This window comes from Poecilia mexicana, unplaced genomic scaffold (genome assembly GCF_051168715.1).
Source record: "Poecilia mexicana isolate PSO_F unplaced genomic scaffold, ASM5116871v1 scaffold_22, whole genome shotgun sequence".
Lineage (NCBI taxonomy): Eukaryota > Metazoa > Chordata > Actinopteri > Cyprinodontiformes > Poeciliidae > Poecilia > Poecilia mexicana.
In genome coordinates this window covers 16562557-16587799 of record NW_028263391.1, presented here as the reverse complement: position 1 = coordinate 16587799, position 25243 = coordinate 16562557, and the positions used below count along the sequence as shown (strand labels likewise).

Here is a 25243-nt window from a genome sequence, read left to right as displayed (position 1 = left end):
TGTAAGACCAACATACAACTGTCTGACATTAAGTTTATTTTTAGCAAAATGCCACTGGTATAGCTAATTATTTAATTTTAAAGCGATTAAAAATGTATATTTTTGTCCTTATCAACATCCTCAAAGATATATATTGTGTCTGCATTTTCAGCGTGAAAACACATTACTGCATAAACATCTTTGCCTGTCATGCTCGTAAATGTATGAACATTCCCTTGTGTGTCAAAGCTTTTGAGCAGAGGTGGAAACCACTTGGAGAGCTACGTGTCTCTGTGCGTCTGCTTCTGACATCACCCCTTCTGAAGTTACAGATATGGCAATGCCTCTCCTGGAGACAGCTTAGTCTTCTTGAGACTGAAAGACTAAAGCAGGCGTCGTTATGTCGCTCAACTGGTCGTCCAAGGAGCAGAAAACCCAGAACCAGCCGACAGCGGCTGGACAGAAGCGAGCGCGCAGCGACGCGGAGAACAAGGTGACGGTGGTTCTCGGTGCGCAGTGGGGAGACGAGGGAAAAGGGAAAGTTGTCGACCTTTTGGCCACCGAAGCTGACATTATCTGCCGATGCCAGGTAAATATCAGAATTTGGGAATTTTTTTTATGTAGTGGTTTCAGTTACGTGCCATTTTTTTGAAAGAGGGTTTGCACATCTTAGAATAAAAGCGGGCATGTACTGACGTTCAGACTGGAAAACACCTGGAAATCAATTGTGCTTTCTGGAACCTCAAGTTTTTTTTTATTATTATTATTATTGGTCGTTAACTGATTTAACAATAATTGTGGCAAGTGTACCAATAAATGCAACATAAAGTGGAATCTCATTTCCATCTCATGTCAAATAATTAGGAAAAGTAACCTCGGACAGGTTTGTTGTCCAAGTACATTGACACACAGCACTGTAAAGGTCAATCGTACACGGAGACACACACTCAACCCTTTCAGCAGTCGGGGTGTTGTGGTACCCTGTGTTCTGAAGGCTTTAGAGCCCCACCCTCCGGGCCGGAGAGGTCACATTCTCTGGCTGGTTTGATATGTGAGAAGGCCAGTCTAGTGGGGGGAAAAGAGCAGAGCGCCAAGCCTGTTAAATTGGGTTCTGGAAAAGCTTGGTGGTTACAAAATGTCACCATGTCACACAAATATGAGACTTGTCATTTCCACTAAGTATTCTGATGTTAACAATACAGTAAAATGTATTGACTCCCACTGAACCTTTCCACTTTTCTTTTTGTCACAAGCACCAGCATCAATAAGGATATTTTATGAGGATTTACCTGATAGACCAACAAAATTACTTTGTATGTAATTACTTACTATTCTATAACATTCATAATTTCATAATTACTGTGGACAACAATAATCAAATTTTCTTCACAGATTCTCAGATGAATTTTCTAAGTTCAATTTCCCAACAATCTAAGGAGAGGACTTTCTTCCTCATGTTTGTCTTCAGTAGGGATAATGGAAAACTGCATATAAGACTTTTTATGGCTATAATTGGATTTCCCACAAAGAGTATACAATTATGATTGAAGAAAATGGCAACATGTTCCTCCACCAGAGCTATCAATCTTTGCAGCTAATCCAGAGATAGCAAGGATCTCTTGGCTGCTCATTGGATTATTTCTCTCTTTTCCCAGCAAATCAGTTAAGGTGGATATTCTTGGTAGATTTTCAGTTGCGCCACATTCAGACATAGTTTTCATGTGAACAGTCCTCAGAGAAATGTCCAATGCACTAGATTTAATTTTAGGGGGTAACAGACTGATTTCAAACCTTTAAATTTTTGTTTGTAAAAACCTCCACTTTACAGCCATTTACTACATTGTGTTGACCTATCGGAAAACATCCCAATAAAATAGAGGGAAGTTTTTGGTTGTAGCATGACAAAATGTGGAAAATTTCATAAATATATTTGCAAGGTGCCATACATTTACCATTGCTTTTACAGGGGGGCAACAATGCAGGACACACGGTGGTAGTGGACGGCAAAGAGTATGATTTCCACCTTCTCCCCAGTGGAATCATAAACACCAAAGGCATTTCACTCATCGGTAACAAGGCTTTACTCTTATGACTCTCTCAGAAACCACAGCCTTCGCAGCATTACTGAGTCTTTTCCTTTGATTCCTTTAGGTAACGGCGTGGTCATACATCTTCCTGGACTGTTTGAAGAGGGAGATAAAAACGAGAAGAAAGGTATTTTGTTGTAAAATACTTTTAAAAGAAAGTCTGAAGTATGAATTTGTGTTCTCATTTAGATGTGATTTTTATTCCATGACCAGGTCTGAAAGGCTGGGAGAAGAGACTGATAGTTTCAGATAGAGCTCACCTTGGTAGGCACATTTCCTTCAGATAATTATCTGTTGCAATAATTGTGTGTTTAACATAATTAAATCTTATCTTTCCCCTCAGTCTTTGACTTCCACCAAGTTGTTGATGGCTTGCAGGAGACAGAAAGACAAGCACAGGAAGGAAAGAAGTGAGGAATACAAGGAAAATCAGAATTGGATATGTTCCTAATCTGTCCTAATCCTCATTAATTCTGTGTCTTATTTTCCATGACAGCATTGGAACAACAAAGAAGGGCATTGGTCCAGCATATTCCAGCAAAGCTTCTCGCATTGGGCTGCGTGTATGTGACCTGTTGGGCGACTTCAATGACTTCTCCACCAGGTAACAATAAAAGAAAAACATTCCAATATGTCAAAGTCTTCTATGTATATGGATCATAATATTTTGAAAATTCTTTTCAGATTTAAGAATCTTGTGCATCATTACCAGTCCATGTATCCCTCCTTGACAGTTGATGTTGATGACCAACTAAAAAAACTAAAGGTAGGTGTGGGATTTTGTTAGCCGTGCAAAAGTATTCATAATCTTTCATAGCCCTTGAGCTTTTTTCACAGTTTACTATATTTCAATGTATTTCATTAGGTCTTTTTTTTAAATAGACAAATGCACCTAATCTGGTCACCTAACTTTTGAAAGTATTAATATTGCAAAACACCAAGATTATCTCAGTCACTCAACACTACCGTGCAACTTTCAAAGCGTCCAACTTTGAAAGATGCTATAAAAGTCTTTTGTATCAACTATAAAAGTGTTTCTTTTTCACAAAGGATTTTGCAGAGCGATTGCGCCCAATGGTCAGAGATGGGGTCTATTACATGTATGAAGCTCTTCATGGACCTCCGAAGAAGATTCTGGTTGAAGGGGCCAATGCTGCTCTTCTTGATATTGACTTTGGTAAACTTTCAGCATTCCAAAGTAATCTTGAACACATAAAATAGCATGTTTTTAGTGAAGGCCATTGATGCTGCAATTTTTTTTAGGCACATATCCTTTTGTGACTTCATCAAACTGCACTGTGGGAGGGGTGTGCACTGGACTCGGCATCCCACCACTAAACATTGGTGATGTGTTTGGTGTATCCAAGGCCTACACCACCAGAGTGGGAATTGGAGCCTTTCCCACAGAACAACTAAATGTAAGACTTTGATGTTTCATCAATAATTTACTATCTGGGAAAATTTGTTTCTACTAATATTGCTAACACCATGTGGGTATTCATGTCTAATAGTGTGATATCCTTGACTCAAAGGAGTCAAAGGTGGTATTTAAACAGAAATGTATTGTTGGATCTGTCGCTCACTTAAAACAGAAAATTAGCAATTATTTCTATTGCTGATAAAACAATACAACATTGAACATTAGATATATTATAAGCTGTAACAATGTTTTATGGTTACATAATGCAGAATATTACACTTATCAGGAAATGTGCTTTTTAGAAAGGAACACAAAGCTAACAAACTGATATTAGCAGCTTAATTGGCTGGACAGTTTGCTGAAATAGTTAGCCTGCACTTGGCTATGTAACAAGCATGCTGGATCACCTAAATATTAGTAATGATTGGCACTTCTTTAGTTTTCACACCCACCTGTCTGTGTTTATTTTGTCACATTCTGTAATAGAAAAATGTATCTGCCTCAATGAGGAACGTTCTCATGTCGGTCATCTGATTGGCAGTGCACAGCCGCAGGTGGAGGAGGGGCATTGCTGCTAAGCTTTATAGTTCTGCTCCAATACTTGCTACAATGTAAGGTGGTCTCAATCCCAAGAAAAGTACAAACCTCAAAACGTCTTTGTTAATCTATGTTTGGAGTACAATAACCTAATTTGGGCTTAGCCTGTGTAAGTATTTTAGAGGTTGAATGAAAGATTATAAAGTCTAGAATCCTTTAAAATAAGCGGGAAATACTTCTTTTGCTTAAGACCAAATTGCTTTCTTCAAATGCAATACCATCTTCATGTTATTACCTAAAGGGAGAATTTCCTTGATTTTTCTAACCGCTACCTAATTCCAAAGTGACCGGACTTACAAATAAGCAAAAAAAAAAAAAATCATCTTGTTTCAGAGCAGCTGACAGATTGTTTGTTCTTGCATCATTTCCATCCTTAATCTGAAGAGCATCTGGGTTGGTAAATGGTGCTGCTTTATTCTTAGCTCCACACAGTAAGACAAAATAATTGCGCCATCAGTCTTTCATTTAAATTTCTTTAAGCTACAGAAATGGTGTGATAGAAAATGTAACTGTAACTTTTGAAAACCTTAGTATATGGGGTAGCATTGGGATTTTCAGTCTGACACATACAGCCTGCAATTGTGTAAACAGTTTATTTCGGCTGGTGCAGCTGTCAGATTTATCACACCACATATTCTTATGGATAAATTTAGGGCCAGATTCTTGGTTAAGGATATTCTTACTGTAAGAGCCGGAATTATGTTACCTTTTGCAGGAACTGACCAGAGAGTTAAAGGTCCGGATGTCAAATCAGCTTCTTGCATGTGTGATGCATTACTGTCATTTTCTTTTGTTTATGTTGCCAAAGTAACTACTGCATAAACTGACGTCATTCAAGTCCTTGAAGTGACAGAATAGCCTATTATTTTCTGTTCTCTGCAGGCAGTTGGAGAGTTACTCCAGACAAGAGGTCATGAAGTTGGCGTGACCACAGGAAGGAAGCGGCGCTGCGGCTGGTTGGATCTTGTCATTCTCAGATATGCTCATATGATTAATGGCTTTACTGCGTGAGTATCACGAGAAGCTTAAGCGAAGTGTAATTTATACACTTGCAGTCTTACACCATCCTAGTTACCGTTTCAAGAGATAAAACTGGATCTAATTAAGCGTGTTGTGTCCCTGTGTCCACCAGCATTGCTTTGACAAAACTTGATATTCTGGATGTGCTTGATGAAATTAAAGTCGGAGTTGCCTATAAACTTAGTGGGAAGAGAATCCCTCATTTCCCAGGTAATAATAGAAAAGAAAAAAAATATAGGAAAGATTTATAACATTGCCTGTTCCAATATCCCATGTAAAGATTGAGAATGCCTGCTCTGTTTTAATTACAGCCAACATGGACATTTTGCACAAAGTGGAGGTGGAATATGAGACCTTCCCGGGTTGGAAGACAGACACATCTGCAGCCAGGAAGTGGAATGATCTCCCAGCCAAGGCACAGAACTACATTCGTTTCATTGAGAACCACATTGGAGTCCCCAGTATGTCTGACACGAAAATCCAAAATCTTCAAACTTCAGTTTCCACTGGAGTTCAAAGATTAACAATTAATGTTGTCTAGTAACAGACACAATTAACAAATTCATTTAGCTTTTGATGATGACTTCTATAGCTATTTCTGATCATCCGTTTCTCTGTCTCATTCCAGTCAAGTGGGTTGGTGTTGGAAAGTCCAGAGAGTGCATGATCCAGATGTTCTAAACCAAAATACAACTCACAGAAGAAAGGACTGGCACAAAGGGGCATGTTTTAGCTGCAAAGAAATGTTCTCTTTGAAAAAAATAATAAAAAAAAGATGTGTATACAACAAATGAGATGTGTCGATCAAGTGTTTTCTGAGGCAATCAAACATACCCGGTTTTGAAGGTGCTACAATGAGCAGCAATATAAAAGCTTACATGAATGTCCTCAAAGCTATCAAAGTTTATATCCATCTATCTGAACTAATGTATATGAGATTTCCAAAGCTTGATATACTAAATTATAATGTAACCCTACTGAACTTCCCTATGTGCTAAATGTTAAAAGTGTTCACTAACAGAACTCTGACATCTCTGTAGATTTGTATTTATATTGAAAGTAAATTACAAACAGGTGGACTATATTTACTAATTAGGTCATTTCTGATTGCTTGATTGGCTGCACTAGATTTTAGGGCTATCTAAGTATAGCGAGATTAATACTAATGCTGCATTTTTAAGAACTCTATTAGTAAAATATTTTGAAAACTACAAATTATTTTCCTCTCACAAGTGAGTCCTACTTTTGTTGGCCTTCTACATAAAATTAAAAGAAAATTTTCAAATTTAAGTGCCTTAATATAATGTTTCATTTATTTGGTAGTATAAAAATACAAATACCAAATCTGTATTTGACACTAATTATTTATTTGAGAAATGTTTAGGCTAATTGTTTGTTGTTGGATTTACTTTAGTAATGTTCCTCATCTTGCCTTTGTCCCCCAAATATTAAAACAATTTTATGTTCAAAATTTAAGTTGTGCTCTTCAGTATCCAAATATTTCCAGTGTTAAAGGAGTTTAAATCTTAGAATAAAATCATCTTTTGCAGGCTGTTTTTGATTCGTTTTCTCAAAAGAACTGAAAACCAATTCTGAAAGCTAAAAGATCCCAGTGTAATCACTAACTGCAATATTTTCGACGGCCCCCGAATGCAACATCATGTCCTTAAATGGGTTTGAAAGTTGATCACGTGGTACAAGAGCAGTAATCTGAGATTGGAGCTTTGTTGTCACGTGACGATAACGTGCTGTTTGTGATTGGCTGCTTTCTGCCTCCTGCCATTTTTCCCGCAATAAACAAGTGTGGAGGTGTTAGCGTAGCTAACAGGGAACTGCACATTTACCAGCTAAAATGCCCAAACGAACTTATCCTTTTCCTGAATCCTTCTCTTCCCAGTACAAAATACACATCGGGCAGCGGGAGATAAACAGTTACGGCGTGTTTGGAAATAAATATCAGCAAGAAATATACGGTAAGTAAATGGTTGTGGACGACTTATCGCTGTTGCTCCCTGTTAGCCACGGTGTTAGCTTCGTTGCGCACATTTGGTTGTGGTTCTCTGCATTTGTAGCTGCTGTTTACACTCTTATTTTTTGTTAAACAGCTGATTGAGTCTCTTGTATGATTGTTTTACTCTTTCCGTCTCTTGTAGAAAAGACAAAGAACCTGCTTTTCAATGGTGCGAAAGCTGTAGTGGGGAAAATATGGACTGGAGAGGAGAAGTGCCCAGATTCACAGTTTAAAGAACAACACACCGCATGCAGTCAGACACTCCTGAGAGGACAGACACTTATTGGGCAGGATGGGAAACTCACAAGAACAAATGCTGTACAAGGTAAGGTCAGGCTGTAGTGGTCTCATGGTCAAAAATGATGCACAGCAAAAAGATTTTAAAATATTAACTTTGAACAAACGCTGTGAAGAACAACATCTCATCTGCAATACACGGTGGTGCAGGACTAGACCATAGGCCAGATAAACTTTCCTGATGACCGTAAAATGCTGCCTGCACAACAGTTAGGTTTCCTGTTATACCAAAACAAGCCTGAAACGGAGAGGATGTAACCGGAAGGTTGTTTTAGGTTTTGTAAATTTGTGAAGGGCAGTGTAATGCATGACTCCCACAATCTTATTTATGCACTTTTTAGATGCATAAAGATTACACTTTTGTTTATTGTCTGTATTTTGTTCTATAATTTGTGTTTTTATTAGCTACTGTCGGCAGAGAGCTGTTTTGGTTTGCAACTGTGTGCCCAACCATACAGTTGTCTCCTAACTTGAAGTACTTCCACATATTAGACAACATTGGCCCACAACTATTTGGACAAAGCAGATTCTACAGCCACCATACTTATTTTAAATCAGTAACTCAAAGCCAGTAAAAGTTTTGATCCAAACACTCCTGACTTTTAAAGGCACTTTACGTTCTGATCCATAAATGCTTCACGGTTGCAGGAAGGCGAACTCTTCTCACACACAGCGGTTTGAAGGAACATGGTAATGGTAAATGTAATTAATGCCCTGTCTGTTGTCGTTTCTACATTCCTCTGCACTGGTATGACTGGTATGTACCAGATGCTTCAGAAACCCCAGATCTACAACATTTGCTTTTAGATTTAGGCTTTGACTTTTGATTCAAACCATTTTTTCAGCTGAAGTCCAAGATGAAATTATTGCTTCTTGACTTCTGTTGGTTTTAAGTAATTACCCAGTTGTTTAAATGTGTACTACACCAATAATATAGCTACAAAACATGGATTGGATGAGCTTACCTGTTTTCTTTTTCTGGCAGAAACATTGTTAAACAGTTAATGCTTTGTGCCAGCAGATGTCAGGCTTGGCCTGTGCTTGCAAGTTTGCAAGTTTTTTATGTCTGAGCCTAAATGGGTGTATTTTTATGTAGGTGTCCCAGCAGCTCCCACAGGCTGCTGTGTTTGTCATAAAAACCAGGGTTCCAGGACGCTGTGTTCCCAGTGTGACAGACTGGCTTGTGCTTCTTGTGCCAGACAGTGTTCCAGCTGCTGCAGCCCGTGCTGCTCAGTCTGCACCATCACAGAGTAAGTTTAACGTCTCCCCTGTCTGTACTTATACTTTGTCTTGCAAAAGTTTTAATGCTCCTGGTATTATCCAAACATTACAACTACAGACTTTTCTGGGGTTTAATGGGATTGTAACGGTGACCTTTCCTGTAGAGGTCCAAGAGTCCAGCTGTTTTTATCTTGGTTTAAAAACTATTAATCAGCAAATGCTTTAGATGAGGCAGGTCATGTCAAATTTAAAGGAACAAATCGAATCTCAAATATTGAAGAGCTCACAGATCATTGAGAAAATGGGAATAGGATGACACGACTGTAAACCTACGGTATGGTCAGAAGCAACCATTGTTGTGTTTATGGAAAAATGTGGGAAAAGAAACATTTCTGAAAGAAAATACCCATTTCAGCCACAAGTCTTGCAAAGCAAAATGCAACTGTGGAAAAGGTTCTTTTGTTAGATGAGACCAAATATGAAAATGTTAAAGGGTTACGGATACATCTGAAAGACATTATATGAGTTGATAGTCTGAAATGCCTTTTTTATATATTTGTTTGGTAATGGTAGAAACTAGTAGAGTTGGGCTTTAATCTTTGTAAGTATGCCAAAAACGTTTTACTCTGAGTTTCAAAAAGGTGTTAATAAAATTTTTGCTGGAAGGCATTTCCGTAAGTAAGCACTGAGGGACGTAGATAAATGTGGCATATTCTCATGACTGTCATTTACATTTACTGCCAGAAGGGGTAGACAAATCCTCCCAAGGCAGCTTTTAAATGTTTTCATTTTACTTTGTAATTGAATTAAAATTTTTCTATCTTTCCTATTTAACTTCATTGATTTACTCAATTATTTTAGCTTTAATTTGAGACCTGAAATTAGCAATTAATAAATATATTCTGAGTTTCATGCTTGATTTGAATTAAAGGGATAAAACACCAGAAGCTGACTATATTTTCTTAAACTATTGCTGATAAATCTTCACAAGTCATAAAGTCTTCAGATAACATCAATAAATATAAATTGTACTATAAATGATTTACATCTCTACAGCTTTTTCACCCTTGTGAAAAAACCAAACTAACTGAATTCTGAGAAAGTTAGATGTTTAATTCTGTTGGACTATTTAAGCAGTTTTCATCTGATATTTAACATTTTAAACCCTCTTCATTCCAGTTACAGCGGACCATACGATGAAGTGCTATGCTGCAGCTGTTCAACATAAGCAGGACCAACAGGAAGCATCAGATTGTGTACTTGATCATGTAAAGTTGCCCCCATGAGATATTACAAAGATTACAGTGTAAACTTGTTTTTATGACTGAAATGTATTCTTGTATATATGTGTTTCATTCTATAATGAACTGAAATAAACTTGAATGTTTTTTTTTTATTATTATTATTTTTTATTAAGTCTATTTTACTTTGTAAATTTTATGTTTTGACTTGGTATTGCATTAAATAGCATATGTTCTAATTTTTCAGATGTGTTTTTTTTTGGGGTGGGGGAGGAATTGATGTCTCAAAGTTCTTGTTTCCAAATTGGAGATATGTTTAAAAAAAAAAACAGTCACAAGTTGAAGAAGAATGATCTGTTACATTTTTTTTATTCCAAAATAATGCATGACACAAAGTCTACCCACAACAAAAGTATTGATATATTTAAGTCTATTGTTCAAATTTGAGTTTGAATACTTATTTATTTGGTAGTTTACCTAGAGAAAAGTAATCTGAAAGCAGCAGCTTGGACCCCTAGCAAAGCAACACCCTACAGAGGAATTTAAAACGACTGCCTGTTATTTACCACACAGGGGAAACGCCATCTGTAACCCATCGACGTAATTTGAAACACTAAGACTGTACCAGCCTTTACTCTACATTTTGCAGTTTGTGCTCCAGCTCTGACCAGCATTACTCTGATGCTAACAGTGCTCTGTCCTTCTGTTTCTCTGAGAAACGGTCATTTCTCAGAGAATGAATGTGAAAGTCACATTTCTCCACACAACCTGCTGATTTAACTTGTGAGGCTTTGCCTGCACTAAAGCAATGTAGTTAAAACATAAATGGGACAACACCTGTCAGCAACTTAAAAGAACATAATTGCAACTGCTGTTAATTTCTCCAGATGTTTAGACCTCTAAAAGCCGTGTGTGGTGTGAAGGAAAGTGGGAAAGGTGCAGTGAAATATCTCATTCATTTGGGTAAATGTTTGCTGTGAGTAATTATTACATGCAATCTGCAGGCATCAGCTGGTGTTTGGTACCGACAGTTGACACAAGTTAAAACTATGCTGTTAAAGAAACGATGTTCTTACTTGATCGACTATATGATTGTAAAATAAAAACTGCAAGCAGCCCTGTTGGCTGACTGTTGACTCCCCGCTGGAGTTATCCATAGTAGTTTAGGCATAAACTACGTTTTGGATTGTTTCCAACGGAGAGATCATTTTTGGTTGTAGAGCTCACTAATGTTTTCTTGCATAGTTAATCTTTGTAGCAGAGGTGCTTGATTCATCCACTTTCAGTTTTGCATACAAGTTGTCACAATGCACTCATCTTCATAATTGGACCAATGAGGATGCCAACTCAATGTTTTCATGTACAGGAGGGCTTTTTGTTTCAGAATATTCCATCTCATCTCATTTGAACACAATAACTAAGTTGTTTATAAGGGGTTTATTTATTTCCTGATATTTGGCACTAAAATATGTTGGAAATATTTATTTAAAAAAAACACCTGAGTCTGAAGGTTACTCATCAGCAGGTGGCAGCACACTTCATGAAATACTTGTTTGAGAGCTGAGTTGTTAAGGAGACTTGGCATCTTCGCATTTTTCTCTTTGTGCGCGAACACATTAGTCTCCCCCAGTCTGAAGACAAACTCCTTCAACCTTTCAACCAGAGTGTTTTATTTTGGCTCGACGACGATAATGAAATTCCTACCCAGCTTTTCTGGAATGACCTTGAGATTTATTTGCTGAAACAAGACAAACGAGAGACGGAACAGAACCAGAGCTTTGAAGCAGTTTGGCTTCGGTTATCCCTACCGGACCCGACCTTGGGGTGGTGTAGTCATCACTTTGTGTTGGCTGCTGTTCATCACTGGCGACGGCTGCCTTTCAGGGTCAGATATTGTACACTGTAAATAATTGTTCTCAGCAGCACTTTACAGCAATCAGTCACACGCCGTAGTAGTGGATGCCGGCTTGGTTCGAGTGAGCTTCGCGGAGCTTATTGCAAATGTGCCTGTGAGACGTCGAGTCACATCGCTTGCTCAGCGGCCCAGTTGTGGCCCCGGGTCTTTGGGGAGCTGTTGCAGTTGGTGTCCGAGGGCAGTGCTTGACTTCTGGCTGAGTGAGCAGACAGCTGCTGGGGAGCCAGGCGTCAACTTGTCTGCACATTTCTTGATAAGACTTTAAGAAATTCAGTTGGATATGAAAGTCTTGATGTAGATATGTAGCTTTTTAAAGCTGCAGCGTTTCTGCTGATTATTGGACAAAAGAAGTTCAGTATGCGAACTAGACTTGTTTATAGGCAACGGAAGTGGCTGGAATTGTTGGGTTTTATTTATTTTTTTTTTTTTTGGAGCAGCTCTGAATATACTTGTATACATTCACACATGATAAAAGTTGGTCATCTATGTTCTATTAAAAATTTGACTATTTAAGCACATTTAGTTCGTGGAGGAGGTAGTCGGCGTTACACAGCCTTGAGTGTCCAAAATATTTGCCTCCCTTACAACTACTATGAAATTAAGTCTTTTTGTGTGTGTGTGTAATCCACAATGTTTAAAGTGGATCAAAGTGTCTAGGAATTGAATAATCCACATGAGAAACGTGACACATTTATCTTAGGCACTTTTAAAAATGGGAAAGAGAACAATCAAATAAGGCAGATTTTTACTCTAAGTTGATTTTTACTCTTGGGTGGTTTCAATAAAATAGCACATTTCATAAGCATTTATTGAGACAGAGTAATTAATTAAAACCATTGAATATGTGATGAACAAGAGTGGAAAAAGATGCTGCAGAAGTTCAAAATGAAATACAGAGATTTCATCAAATGTAGAGGGCGCTGCATCTTCTCTCTATCACTGTAGGTTTCATACCCTTGGAGCTCCATCTTTGAACACGTGACTATGATTCGTGTTTTGCATTCTTTTCCAATTCTTTTCTTTGACTTGACTGCTTTGCTTATGGTGCTTTGCCTCCCTCAACCCAGCTTGCTGTTTTCATCCCAGTAATGATGACTTTATGTACCTCCATAAACCGGAGTACAGCTGTTAGGGATTCAAGCACATCCTCATCCTTGACACCAAAAGGTTGCGTTGAGTAGCCTTGCTGAGAAAGAACCCCTCATCTGTATGGTGGCGAGAAGCAAGGGGGGCCCCACATAATCACCCATCGGGCACCAGACAGCACCAACTGGACCGGGCCACGTGGCTTTGTCTTTCACCCTTTTTTTTGGAGGACCAGCTGTGGTCTGAGCGTGGCGAGTGTCAAACCCAGTGATGCTGCTGCTATAAATATGAGTCATTGAGTGGATGGAGCGTGAGTTAGTGACAGCTGTATGCTGGACCAAGGACACGCTATCTTGGCACCATTGGAGGGAGACGGTCCAAATAAGGTCAACACAGTACGAGAGATTGCTGCATACTTTTATTATGATTTTAGTGTATTTAATATGACCTTATTGTATTTACAACCAGATGTAAGCAAAGAAGTGGAAAGTTTTGTCAAACTTCTGTGGTGCTCATCCATATCATGTCATCCATATCGTGGGTGACATGATATGGATGAGCATTAGCGCAAAGTGACTCTTTTTGGTCAAAACAACTGATTGTTGTGGGGAAACTAAAAGTGCTCTGTTGTAAAGTGCCTGTATTTCGTCACAGTAGCAAATGACCACGAAAAACAGCAAAATTATTATTCATAACCCTAAAATTCCTTCATATGGACGCAATTTCTGGTCTGGTTCTGACCAGCATTGTTGCTCTGGTGTGTGCAGGCATGGGTCTCCACTTTCCTCCCACAACATAATAACCATGGAAGCTTGTTTGTAATATATTGCTTTAAGTCATTTCTCCTGACTTTGTCCTCTTCACTGAATAAAAAAACTATATAAATATATATTTTTTAAAAAACTGTATTTCAAGCCACCCTTTACTATTGCTACTTTGGTCTTTGGTGGACATTACATTATGTATTGATGTGGTGTCTGAAATGTAACACCACTACTAATGGACGACTGCCATTTTTTTCCCTCATACTGAAATTGATATAACTATCATGAGCAACATCTATGAACACCACTCAAACAGAAAAGTTGCAAAAAATCCCGATTATATGTCCTTTGAAATATTGTCTCAGATTTTCTGAAAGTCAAAAGAATGGCTCCTCCAAACATTAAGTGGATGATAACAATATGCATGTGTAAGCCAGGGGGGCAAACTAACAATGCGTATGTGTGTGTGTGTGTGTACTGTCTGTACACAAGCGTGCGTGCGGACGTGTTTGTGTGCCCTTTTCAAAGTGTGACCACCTGTCCTTTGTTAAGAAATAAATAAATAAACACTGGCCCCACCAGCTGTCCCTGGCAGTCCGTCCCTGCAGAGGTCAAGGGCTCCCACCGCTGGCCTTGTTGAGGTGGTGGACACTTACAACTTTCCTCTCAACTTCTCTCAAGTACCTCTAAACACAAACACACACACACATACGCACACACACTGGAACACACAATAAGAACCAGGCTTTGAGCCCTGGAGAGGAATGTTTTATTACTCCGTCGAGTTACACTGCACATATCCCAGCTCGTCACCCTGCAGCTAAGCCCCATCACATGGCCCCTGCTTTCCATGTGAATGTGTTGGTTCATAAGAAATGCACACAGGCAGGAAGTTTAAGCCCCGGATCCATGAGGGCAGATGTGAGATGTTTGATGCCGGTGAGCGCTCCGAGGCCCGCTGCCACTGTGGCTGCTTACAGTAGCATTGAGAAGGGCCCTTATTTACAGTGCCATAAGCTGGCTGAGGCCGTTGGGGTGGCTGTGAATGATCTTGGGAGGACATTGTTTTCTTTATGTTGGAGCTGGCTGGCTAGCGCCGCCGTGTCGTCTGTTTGTGCATAAAGTACGTGCTGGGGAGCTGCGCCAGACAATAGCCCGGCTGAGCTACTACCCACGCACACAATAGAGCAGTGGGATGAGGCCGTGGTTTTTTGGGGGGCCGTGGGGGCGGGCAGTTATGGGCGAGCTGGATGCGGCCCTTGTCTATGTGGCGTTCCCAGAGTGTGGGTGAGCTGGGATTTGGGGGAGGGTGGTGGGAACCCGAGCACATCCCGATTGGGATCACGTAGCAAAGCAGCTGGATTTCTTTCATGGTGCAGCAGGGAAATAATTAAAAGTCCTTTGTATTGAAAATGTTCAGTGAATTGGCATGAATCTCCTTAATTAGACACACATTTGGCATGAGTGTGTTTACACACAAATAATGTGTGTAATCAAGTCGCGTTTTGGTAAAAACTAAATACCAATCAAGTGGGTTTGTTATGGAGGTTTTATCTCTTCTTCGGTATATTGGAAACAGGTCAGAAACAATAGGAGCTCGTCTTGAAACTGCTCTGTCCTTGAGGTCAGTTTACGCTTTCAGACAGATTGGGCCTGTAAGACCTGAAGTACTGTCACACTGTTGTCTCTGTACACACTGCAGCACTCCATACACACAGGAACCACTAGTGTGTCAGACAAGGACTTCTCATTGGCATACGATGACACCCACCTGTATTCGCACCTATAGTGAAAATGTGTAAAAAGCCTTCAAATAAACTAATCTTTTACTGCAGTAGCATAATCTTGAATTACTATATTTTTTTAAGCCAGTGGAGTACATTTATTCAGTGGACAGAAAGTTCAGTGTCAAGATTTTTTTTTTTTTATGAAACCTTCACCGGGATAGAAATATGACAGCAGGAAAGGCATATCTGTTTTAGAAAAAAAAAATTGTTTCTCCTTCCTGGAGAACTGCAGCCAAGTGTTGAGTTTTTAAGAGATACTAGAAAGAAAACTCTTCTCTCCTACCACCACAAACATAATCTCCTTTGGGAATTTACCTGGAATTGTTTTCTAGAGGAGACTAAGAGATTTTTAGCAAAAAAACGGTTCAGGTGTGAAAACAAATTAGGAATATGCGAAAAAGCTCCTCATTCTCTTGTTTAAATATGGAGGATATGTGAAGCTGTGGGCCCGTTTCTCTTTAAAAATCTATGTGATCTTTGTCAAATAAACTGCTTTATGAATCATTAAATTGGTAAAGCATTTTAAAGTAATATCAGGTGCACTGCCAGAAAACTAAAAATGAGTCGTCTTTAGGTCTTTCAATTGAATATTTATCTACAAGTCTCCAGACTAATATAACAACTAAGAAACAAGCTAAAAAGATCATAAGAGAGGACTCTGGATTGTGTTAAGAGAAACAAAAATTCCCTATCTGCGTAAGCTCTGACACACATATTTCTTGTGAAATGTTATGGTAGAAAATCTGCTTTGTTGTTGTTTTTTTGTTCAAAGTTAGCTGATAATTAGCTGGTGTGAAACTGCTTAAAAAGGGAACCAGAGGGTGGGGAAACAAAAAGATTGCCACACAAACAGATAAAGTTGTTCCATTTAATTCTATGCAGAATCTCAATAAAAGACCTAAATCAAGATTGTCACATTTTCACAGCACACACACACACACACAGTCACACTCCAAAAACAAAAGCCCAAACAGAGAAAAATGCACAATTAAAGATCAAAGTAAAATTGTCTCAGTATCTAAGCAATGCCAATTCTGCACAAAGATTGTCCTCTAAATCTCTACACCGTTAACACTGAAGCAACTGCTCGCTAGAAAATATACTTTCATTTAAAAAATTATATTAGATTCTAATGGCACTTCTAAAAAGTCTATTGAAAATGTATGTGTTCGACATGTAGAAGTGATTTTTTTTTCCACATATGAGCCAAATTAAAACCAAGAACGAAATGTCGTACAGGAAGCATATGAAATAATAAATATATTTCATGATTATTCACAGTTGTAACCTGCAGAGGACACAATTCCAGTGATTTGCTTTTGATTTGAAAGAGCATACAGCATGAGGGGCAAACGTACCCCTGTTTCAAGAAGAAAAAAACATCTGCGTTTCACATTCAACAGTGACATAAAAATAAAAATACAAATGAAACAGATTAATTTCCAGTAGTATTGGCTTAAAAAAAAAACAACACAAAGGTGTTTGACTTCAATTTAACACAACCATAGCTAATTTATTCACAAAATTTCAACCCCCTTGGTTTAATCTCTCACAATACATCACTAATGAATGCTTTTTAGTTTTGCCCAAACATTTTATCTAAAATAAAAAGAAAAAAAAACTTAAACATCTTAATATCAGCAAGGCATTGCTTCTGTGAGGCAAAAACAAAAGATAGAAATGAAAAAGTTTTCTCCAGATGCAGCACCGATTTGTGTCTACAAGGCACATTTGGTGATCATCCTGGAGGTATAAATAAAAACAGCAAACAAAATCAAGATTTTTTTTTTCTCATTTTTTACGTGTTAGTTAATCTACCGCTGTACATTAGAGGATCAGAAAGGTTCCTTTAAAAAAAAAAAAAAAGAAAGAAAATCTACATTCCTTTGTGCTCCATTTCAAATGAACTTTACCAGCACTTATCAGAAGTGATGTGTGTGAAAAGGAGTGTTTTTATTTCATTCAAGCATCACTGCTGGGTTTGAATCAGGGAGGGAAAAAAACAACAGACTCTTGCAATTCCAAGTAAAACTCTCCTCCTTACTCATTTTAAGAAAAAAAAATATCAATAGCCGTTTCTGAATTCATTTGATTTTCTCTAAAGACCAGGAAAGAAAAAAAATTAATCAGGGAACAATGGACATTTTTCTACCACATACTTTGAAGCCTTCAAACAATGCACCTGTTTACTGTCTGCCTTTGCTAAATACATTTCTCACATTCCACCGGTTCCATTCAACCCAGAAAAAGTGCAAAAAGAGGCTTGAAGTGCCTTTTCTCCCCATAGCTTCGGAGAGCAGAGAGATACACAATGATCCCTTGAGAACTACCTGGAATTGGAAGAGAGGTGAAGGAGGCGGGTGTAGGGGGGACAATGTCTGTATTGTCTGGTTTCTATTGGTAGCCAGTAGCGTATCGGCGCGGCTGTGCTTGTGAACAACTGTTTCACCTGTCAGAGCAGAAGTCGGAGCACTAATAAATGATTTGTAGCTAGAAGGTGGAGCTCAATAGATCCCCTGGACGTGGAGAAGGAAGCAAACTGAAAAAAAATGCGTCAACTCACACACTTTCTGATATGGGGGGGGGGGGGGGAAACAAACCCATTTGATAAATATAATATATATTTACATTAAATACACAAATAGTAAGAAATAGCAGCCTAGACAATAGTGTTGAAATTATATGCATGCTAAAAAGAAGTGCTTCTCTGTGTTCCATGTGAGACATATGGATAAAACTCTGGAGAGATTTTCCAAAACATTATATATTAAAATACGATTACAGTAAGTTGATTTGCACAGAGAAAAAAAAAGAAAAACAAAACAAACCGACAGACCCAACACCAGTTAATGTGTACCAACATCGCTAGGCAAAAACAACAAAAAAACAAACACCTAAAAGTAAACCCTGAACCAAGTCCAACTAATAAATAAATTCTGATCAAGTCTTTTCAGGACAGATTAGATGAATATTTTGAACTTTTAGTGCTACTCCCAAGTTAAGAATCCAGAACAGCACCTATGCATAAACAAACAGAACCATTTCCTGCCCATAAAGAGACAAAGGCTTCATCAGTAGTATCTTAGACATATACAGAGGTGCAAAACAAGGAGAAAATTCAGTCGAAGCAGCTAAATGGTAAATGTTTGATGCTTTCTAAATTTGATTCCGCACCATCAGTGTACCTTTTGTATCATACCAAAAATAAATAACAAGGTCTTTTACCAGCCAAATAACTGACCCAATTGAGTCAATTAAACAAACCAGATTAATTTTAGAACATATTGCCTTTTTTCAGTGACTGAAAAAAGTAACTGAAAAAAGCATGATCATGCTTTTGGATCATGATCCAAAATGCTTTTGGATCATTTTTTAAAAAGACACTTGTTATTACTCGGCATTTGAAGATAATCCACGTTTTTTTAAAGGCTTCAACAGTTTAAAAAATAAAAGCGTAGCAACATGTGCTAATTTAGGAAGGACACTAGATTAAACATTAGGAATTTCATTAGGCAACAGAGTTACAGACGTTAGTTTAATACCTTTCTAGAGATGCACTGATCAATATGTCAGAGCTGAAAATCAGGCAATTTCCCTTAATCAGATCTGATCAGATTGGATAGTTGCATACTGTAGAATATCAGTCTCCACCTTATTTATTAAATGGATATAAACTAAGAACATTTTTGGTCTGTCCTGTTTTTGCATACAGAAACAAGACAGACTAACTGATTTGTGATTATTTTTGTGCAGATGATTTAACTGGCAGCATTAATTAAAAAAAAAGAGAAATTCTTCCATAAAATATCTTTGATGGATAGATTATATTCAGTCTCTGATGATGACAATTTAAATTACTACAGATGCACCGATCCAGTTGGGCCAGAGCCAGATATCAGAAATGATATCTGGCCCTCATCTGCTCAAATTTGTAATAAACATGTCAAACATTGAAAAAAAAACATCTTTTTTTTTTTTTTGCAATTCATAACATGCATTAAAACTAAAAAAACATTACAGGCAGTTTGTGGTCTATGATGTCCTAGTATGAGAAAAACAGGGTAGACTAACCATTTTCGGCTAGGTTATGCAGATAATCTTGCTGTTGTCTGCTGCCTACAAATAGAGAAACTTCTCTAACTAAATATTTTTGTTGGATGGATTATATTTAGTGTCTAAAGATTATTTAAATCGCTAGCGACAAACCAATCAATTGCTAGTTTAAAGAGGCCAGTCTCCCCAGTCTTTTCTGACTGGTGGTCAGCAGGTAAAATAATGAGCTTTTTTTTTTTTTTCCTGCTTAATAAATGCAACTAAAAGTGTTCTAAGTTTGTAAATGCATTAACAGCATTTGCTTTGGTGCACTTTGTTCAGTTTAATTCAGAGAAAAATACAGATGGTTAGGACTACATGCTTTGATAAAAAAAAAAGTGGATATTTGGGATATTCGTATAATACTCGATGTTTTTGTTAGACTACTTGTACTTCAGGGTATTATCGTCCGGAATGATAAAAAATAGCTGTCAAGAATCAGTACCGGCAGACCTTGTGGGAAAACTGAAATTAGTATTGATCAAGAGACTCGTGATCGGTGCATCTCTGCTACTTTTCATCTCTGTTCCATCTATAAAGTAGCAAATATAAGGCCAATCCACCAAGATGTGCTCAAAACTAAAGGAGCTGGAAATGTAATCCATCAAAAAGGCAAAAGAATACATATGATGGCCTGGATGCTTCTTTTCAGACAACATAAAAACTTCATTTCCAAAACTAAACAGTAAAAACTCAAATTTCCAGTAGTTAAACTTCATTCATTTGTGTTTCTGCTTCATGATAGCATAAGGGCTACAAAAAGCCCCAAAATAAATAATAAAATAATGTAGGCGCTCAAAAAGGAAATCATATATTGCTACTCACGGACGGTTCTCATTTCCCATGTGCACAAACAAAACTCATTCTCTTTCTCTCTTGACGATTGTGTGTAAGCATTGCGCATTGCCAAAAGGATTTGAACCTTTCAGCAAATAAACTCAACAGATTGACAATAAACAAGACAGAAAATATCAAGTGCATCATCTGATTTGTTGAACTCTCTCTGACACAGATCCAGTAATCTCAGCAGCCTCTGACACAGTCCAGCACAAGAAACAGCTCCAGTTTGAAAGTTGCTACATCTTTATAAACTTAAGATATGTCTTTAAAAAACTGCCAACTTGTGTATAAGAACAGCAAAAATGGTTCAGTAGTAGTAGTCAGTGTATGAAAGGACATTCTGTCTGATATGGCACTGGTGAGAGGTGTTTTATCCAATGGCAAGAGTTTTGACAAGGCCACAGTGAAACTTCCTGATGTGGCGGTAAAGGTCCCCGGACTGGGTGAAGCGCCGTTCACACCACTTACAGGCGTGAGGCTTCTCACGCGTGTGGACCACCGCGTGCCGGCTCAGGTTGTGGGAGTACTGGAAGCTCTTGCCACACTGGCCGCAGGTGAAAGGCTTCTCGCCAGAGTGGGTGCGCTCGTGGCGTTTCAGGGTGTACATGCACGAGAAGGTCTTGTTGCACTGCATGCACGTGGGGACGGAACCGTCCGGGGACAGCTTGGAGCGGGCGCCGTCCTTCTCGCGGAAGTGCGAACTGAGGTGCAGCTGCAGCACGTGGGGGCTGAGGAAGACTTTGCTGCAGAGGGGACACACGCACACCTGTTGCCCCGGAGGTAGAAGCACCCCGCTGGAGGTGGAGATGTCGGAGGAGGCCAGGTCGTCCTCTTCCTCTTCCTCACTGTTCCCCAGTAGCCCGCCCCTCCTGTCCGGCTCGCTGCCTGGGGCGCCCTCCCGCCTCCCGCATGCCTCCCCCTCCTCGTCCATCAGGTCTTCCTCCTTTGAGAGCAGGGCGGCTGTAGCACCGTTGTTGCCTGGGAAGAGGGCAGCGAACCCTGTCACCACTGAGCTCCTGGCACTATTCCCAAAGCGCTGGCTCTCAGGGCTCATCGGCTCACTGTCCTCCTGCTCTGACAGCAAGTCGTGTTCGTCTTTAACAAGTGGCTCAGTGCCCTGCTGCTGGCTGTCGAGGGCCAGCTGTCCCGAGACGTAGGAGGGGTGTAAGAGATCTCTGCTAGACAGAGGCTTGAAAGACAAATCCAGCGCACAGTCCATGTCATCTGAAGCGCAGGACCTCTGGGACAGCAATACGGTGGAGCTACTGACATCAGCTTTTGTTTTTCCAGCTGTTTGGACGCAGGTCTCGGCCTCCGCTGACATATAATTGACACCTACAAGGTCCGGGGACCTGCCGGAGTGACCGTTCGCCTTCTGCCTGCTCTGCATGGACCTATCACAATCAGTGACAGCCAGCCTGACTTCACTGTTGTCTGTGTCAAAGTCTTCTGCCGGGGGGGCCCTTTGGAGCCCCTGAATGTGTCGCTGAATGAGTTGCTTACAGTGCAGCTCACCATCTGAGGAGTTCTCCCTGTCCACGCAGCCGAGTCCCAGGCCCTCCCCTAACTTCTCATCCAGGGAGGAAAGTTCCTTATCTTTAAGTTTGCCTTTGCAGACTTTCACTATATCATACATGTGGAGGTAGCTGGCTGCGGCCAGAACATCCTCCACGGGCAGCGCGCTAAACTCCAGCTTCCCCTCATACATAAATTCAAGGAGGAGACTGAAAGCCGGAGCCGTCACAATGTCACTGTTGAGATACACAACGTCCCTTTTGTACAGCTGGTCCCTGTAGAAGAGGTGGAAGTACATGCTGCAGGAGGCCAGCACAGCTCTGTGCGCTTTGAACCGAGCCTCCCCGACGAGAACAGTGCAGTCACAGAGGAAGCCTTGGTGACGCTGCTGACTCAGGCATTGCAGCAACTGGCGGCTATGGTCTGGGAACTCCATTCTTCCTTCATAACCTGATGGAAAAACAGGAAAAACAGGATAGTGGATAAACCAAGCGAGGAGCACATAGAGGGCACAGCGCAGAGCTTTAGAGGTAAACATGTAGTGACCTAAAGCACAAAGAATATGAGCAGCGATATGAGCTAAATAGTGCAAAAACAGAGATATTAAATGACTTTATAATACAACAAAAGGCACACATTCAATGGTAGATTCTGATGTGGATGATATGGCTCACCACTCAGGGCGTCATTAAACTGGTGATGGTACAAGAGCTTGAAATTTTTTATTTTTTTTTTATTTTGTGAAGTTACTGCAATCTTTAATCAAGACAGATGTAATAACTGCAATATAAAGATGTGTCAAACCTGGACATAGATATTCTACATTTATAATGTTCTTTGAAATTTAGTTTGATTAATGTTCCTAAACATTAAAAAATATATTCATTTGTTTGTCAATTGGAAAAAATAAATAAATAAATAAAAAAGGCACTAGCCCAGGGCATCATTAAAGCATGAATGGCCACCGCTCACACCTTAAGATCTGAACAGAGTTGGACAAAGATGCAAAAGATTCTGGAGCAGTATTTGATCAGGTGCCCCAATTCCAACTCACTACATGTAATAAACAAATACATAAAACTAATGAGACATGAATAAGATGCAAGTGAAAGTGTTGTAGTAACTGGGGTTTTGCTCTAGATGTGTACGACATGGATTTATGCAGCACTAACCCAAACCCTATTAAGCCCGGGCAACATAGAAAAACACATTGTCCTGTTGTTGAAAATGCCGTACTATTAAGGTGACATTGTTTGGTGTAGAAATAACTGTGGCTATTTAAAAGAAATGAAATGGTAAAACAACTCAGATTATGTAAAATATAAAGTTGTTGCATTTTTTTTTTTTTTTTTTTTTTTTTTTGCGAATACCCAAACGGTCTTTTGAGGAATCTGTGCTCACTGTGTAGGTCACACACCCTACATTTAATCTGTTCTTGTTTTTTTAATTTTCATAATTGTCACGACGCCCTCTGACACAGCTACATCCTGGGCAAAGGGCCATACTGTCTATATCCAATCCTACAAATGCATATAAATCTAAAAATCTATTTACTTTTCTAAGATTTTAAATTGTCATTATAGAGCAGAAATTTGAAATTTTGAGGCATATTTTGTGTGCTCTCAGGGGGCCCGCAAACAGCTGCTTGGTCCGCTCCTAACTTGGACCGGTTTTGAATTTAAAATTCAATATCATTAACTTTGTCCAACTTGAAAGTTAATTATATATATATAAAGTTTTGCGCTCACCCTCCCTTGATTCACGAATTGAACGGACCCCCCTCCAAATGATTCCCAAGTGAGTATCCCTGCGCTTCCACACTCACCGGGGCTTTTCCGAATGTGGAAAAAGCTGTTTACGGGACAACCAAGTGGGAATGCGAGTGGAAGAGCTCGTCCGGGAGGCTGAGGTGAAAAAATAAGAGCGGTGCAGAGTGAGTAAACTGCTGCTCTGCCTGCTAATTACACTGCAAGCTGTGGAGTCAGCTGCTCTGACATCACCGCAATGGAAACGCTACCTCCAGCTGTGCTCCTCTTTATGCCATATGTTAACGCTGGGCAACGCAGTAAAAAAAAAAAAAAAAAAAAAAAGCCTAACAACTTAGATAAAAAAAAATATATATATGAATGTATTTAAAGGTGCTGCTACATTACTGTATTTTAAACTTTTTAATATCGCAAAACAGCTTTTTAATGAACACTCAAACACGCGCTGAACTGGAAGCACTTGTTTAAAGAGAATAAGAAGTATTTATAGAAAAACACCCCGACACTAAGGTTTTATGATGCAAAATTCTTATTTATGCGCCACTTTGTTTTACAAAGAAGAAAAAGGAGGAGAAAACCGAGCTCCGTGTCCGTACTGGGAGCCTTTTAAACAGCGGAGGAACTCACAAGCAGAAAGCCAACTGCGCTGAACGAAGCGGAGAGGGGGACACTCTTTTTTTTTTTTTTTTAACTTTCGCTTTCTCCGTTTTAAAAGGCACGAAAACAACACCCACTCTTACTTACATGTACTACCGCTCCTATCGTCGTCTTTTTCCTCCCCTTCTACAAGCTCCGGGGTGCTCTCATGATGTACGGCCAGATGTTCGCTTCTTCTTGCCGTTTCTTGAGGCTTCCAGTCCCGACCCTGGGAAGGCAGGCAGGCTGCGCTCACAGCGCTGCTGTGTGTGTGTCAAAGCAGGTTGATAATGGCACAAGTCTCGCGATAGCACTCCGCCACAATAAGTTCTGTACTACTCCGCGAATTCACACAGCGGCAGCAAGTAGCAGAGTACTACACTGGAAGAGGGGAGGGGGCAGAGTACATTTGCTGTCTGCTTAAAACACCTGTCCCACGAACAGGGCTGGCTTTCAGCGTCATAAATCTCTTCAGTGTGTGGCGAACCTGGAACAACTGCAGATAAATGTTTAATACTAACATATCCTACAAAGTTATGTGTTGTCAAAATAGCCATAACTCTTGAAATTTTTCACATCATTGTACGTTTTTCAAATGTTTCACTCTTATTTTGCTTTCAGCCCCTTTTACTCTGATATTTTTGGGGCTTTGACACCCCCAAAAGTGTTGTACAAGGCTGCCTTGTTGGACCCTTCTCCTGAATTAATAATTTACCAGATGTGTGCACTAGCTTTCACATGTACATATACAGTAAATAGATGTTTTAGATATGCAATTAAATGTTCATAAGTCGTCCTCAAAGTCTGAATCATGTTCAGGATACATAAATTATATTAAATAAAATTGCTAACATTTTAAACAAAGTCATTTTTAACATTTGAGGCTACAGGGATGTATCTTCATTCATTTTTTCAAATCTATGCTAAAACAAATCAGTTCAAATTTTCAGGTTCCACAAATTATTATTC

The 25243-nt window shown here is 39.3% G+C and overlaps 3 protein-coding genes across 3 annotated transcripts; 2 read left to right on the top strand and 1 right to left on the bottom strand.

The window, feature by feature from the left end:
- Nucleotides 1-275: 275 nt before the first annotated feature.
- adss1 (adenylosuccinate synthase 1) lies at nt 276-5894 on the top strand. Its single transcript, XM_088002690.1, has 13 exons — nt 276-568; nt 1946-2048; nt 2131-2193; nt 2280-2330; nt 2410-2476; nt 2563-2670; nt 2751-2832; nt 3117-3243; nt 3330-3484; nt 4966-5090; nt 5216-5313; nt 5415-5564; nt 5732-5894. The coding sequence occupies exons 1-13, from the start codon at nt 380-382 to the stop codon at nt 5782-5784; spliced, it is 1371 nt and encodes a 456-aa protein (XP_087858816.1). The 5' UTR covers nt 276-379; the 3' UTR covers nt 5785-5894.
- A 966-nt stretch (nt 5895-6860) lies between these two features.
- On the top strand, nt 6861-10112 carry siva1 (SIVA1, apoptosis-inducing factor). The gene is made up of 4 exons (XM_014980395.2): nt 6861-7076; nt 7257-7439; nt 8508-8661; nt 9812-10112. Exons 1-4 carry the CDS (start codon nt 6956-6958, stop codon nt 9858-9860), a joined length of 507 nt encoding a protein of 168 aa, XP_014835881.1. The 5' UTR covers nt 6861-6955; the 3' UTR covers nt 9861-10112.
- A 6167-nt stretch (nt 10113-16279) lies between these two features.
- zbtb42 (zinc finger and BTB domain containing 42) lies at nt 16280-24907 on the bottom strand. The gene is made up of 2 exons (XM_014980394.2): nt 24383-24907; nt 16280-22322 (listed from the first exon to the last, which is right to left on the bottom strand). The coding sequence occupies exon 2, from the start codon at nt 22306-22308 to the stop codon at nt 20728-20730; it is 1581 nt and encodes a 526-aa protein (XP_014835880.1). The 5' UTR covers nt 22309-22322; nt 24383-24907; the 3' UTR covers nt 16280-20727.
- Between the last annotated feature and the right edge of the window lie 336 nt (nt 24908-25243).

Coding starts and splice junctions, on each gene's coding strand:
- zbtb42 (XM_014980394.2), bottom strand. CDS start 22,308: ATGGAGTTCCCAGACCATAGCCGCCAGTTGCTGCAATGCCTGAGTCAG.
- adss1 (XM_088002690.1), top strand. CDS start 380: ATGTCGCTCAACTGGTCGTCCAAGGAGCAGAAAACCCAGAACCAGCCG. Junction 2,049..2,130: donor CAAAGGCATTTCACTCATCG/GTAACAAGGCTT, acceptor TGATTCCTTTAG/GTAACGGCGTGGTCATACAT. Junction 3,244..3,329: donor TCTTCTTGATATTGACTTTG/GTAAACTTTCAG, acceptor AATTTTTTTTAG/GCACATATCCTTTTGTGACT.
- siva1 (XM_014980395.2), top strand. CDS start 6,956: ATGCCCAAACGAACTTATCCTTTTCCTGAATCCTTCTCTTCCCAGTAC. Junction 7,077..7,256: donor ATATCAGCAAGAAATATACG/GTAAGTAAATGG, acceptor CGTCTCTTGTAG/AAAAGACAAAGAACCTGCTT. Junction 8,662..9,811: donor TCAGTCTGCACCATCACAGA/GTAAGTTTAACG, acceptor TCTTCATTCCAG/TTACAGCGGACCATACGATG.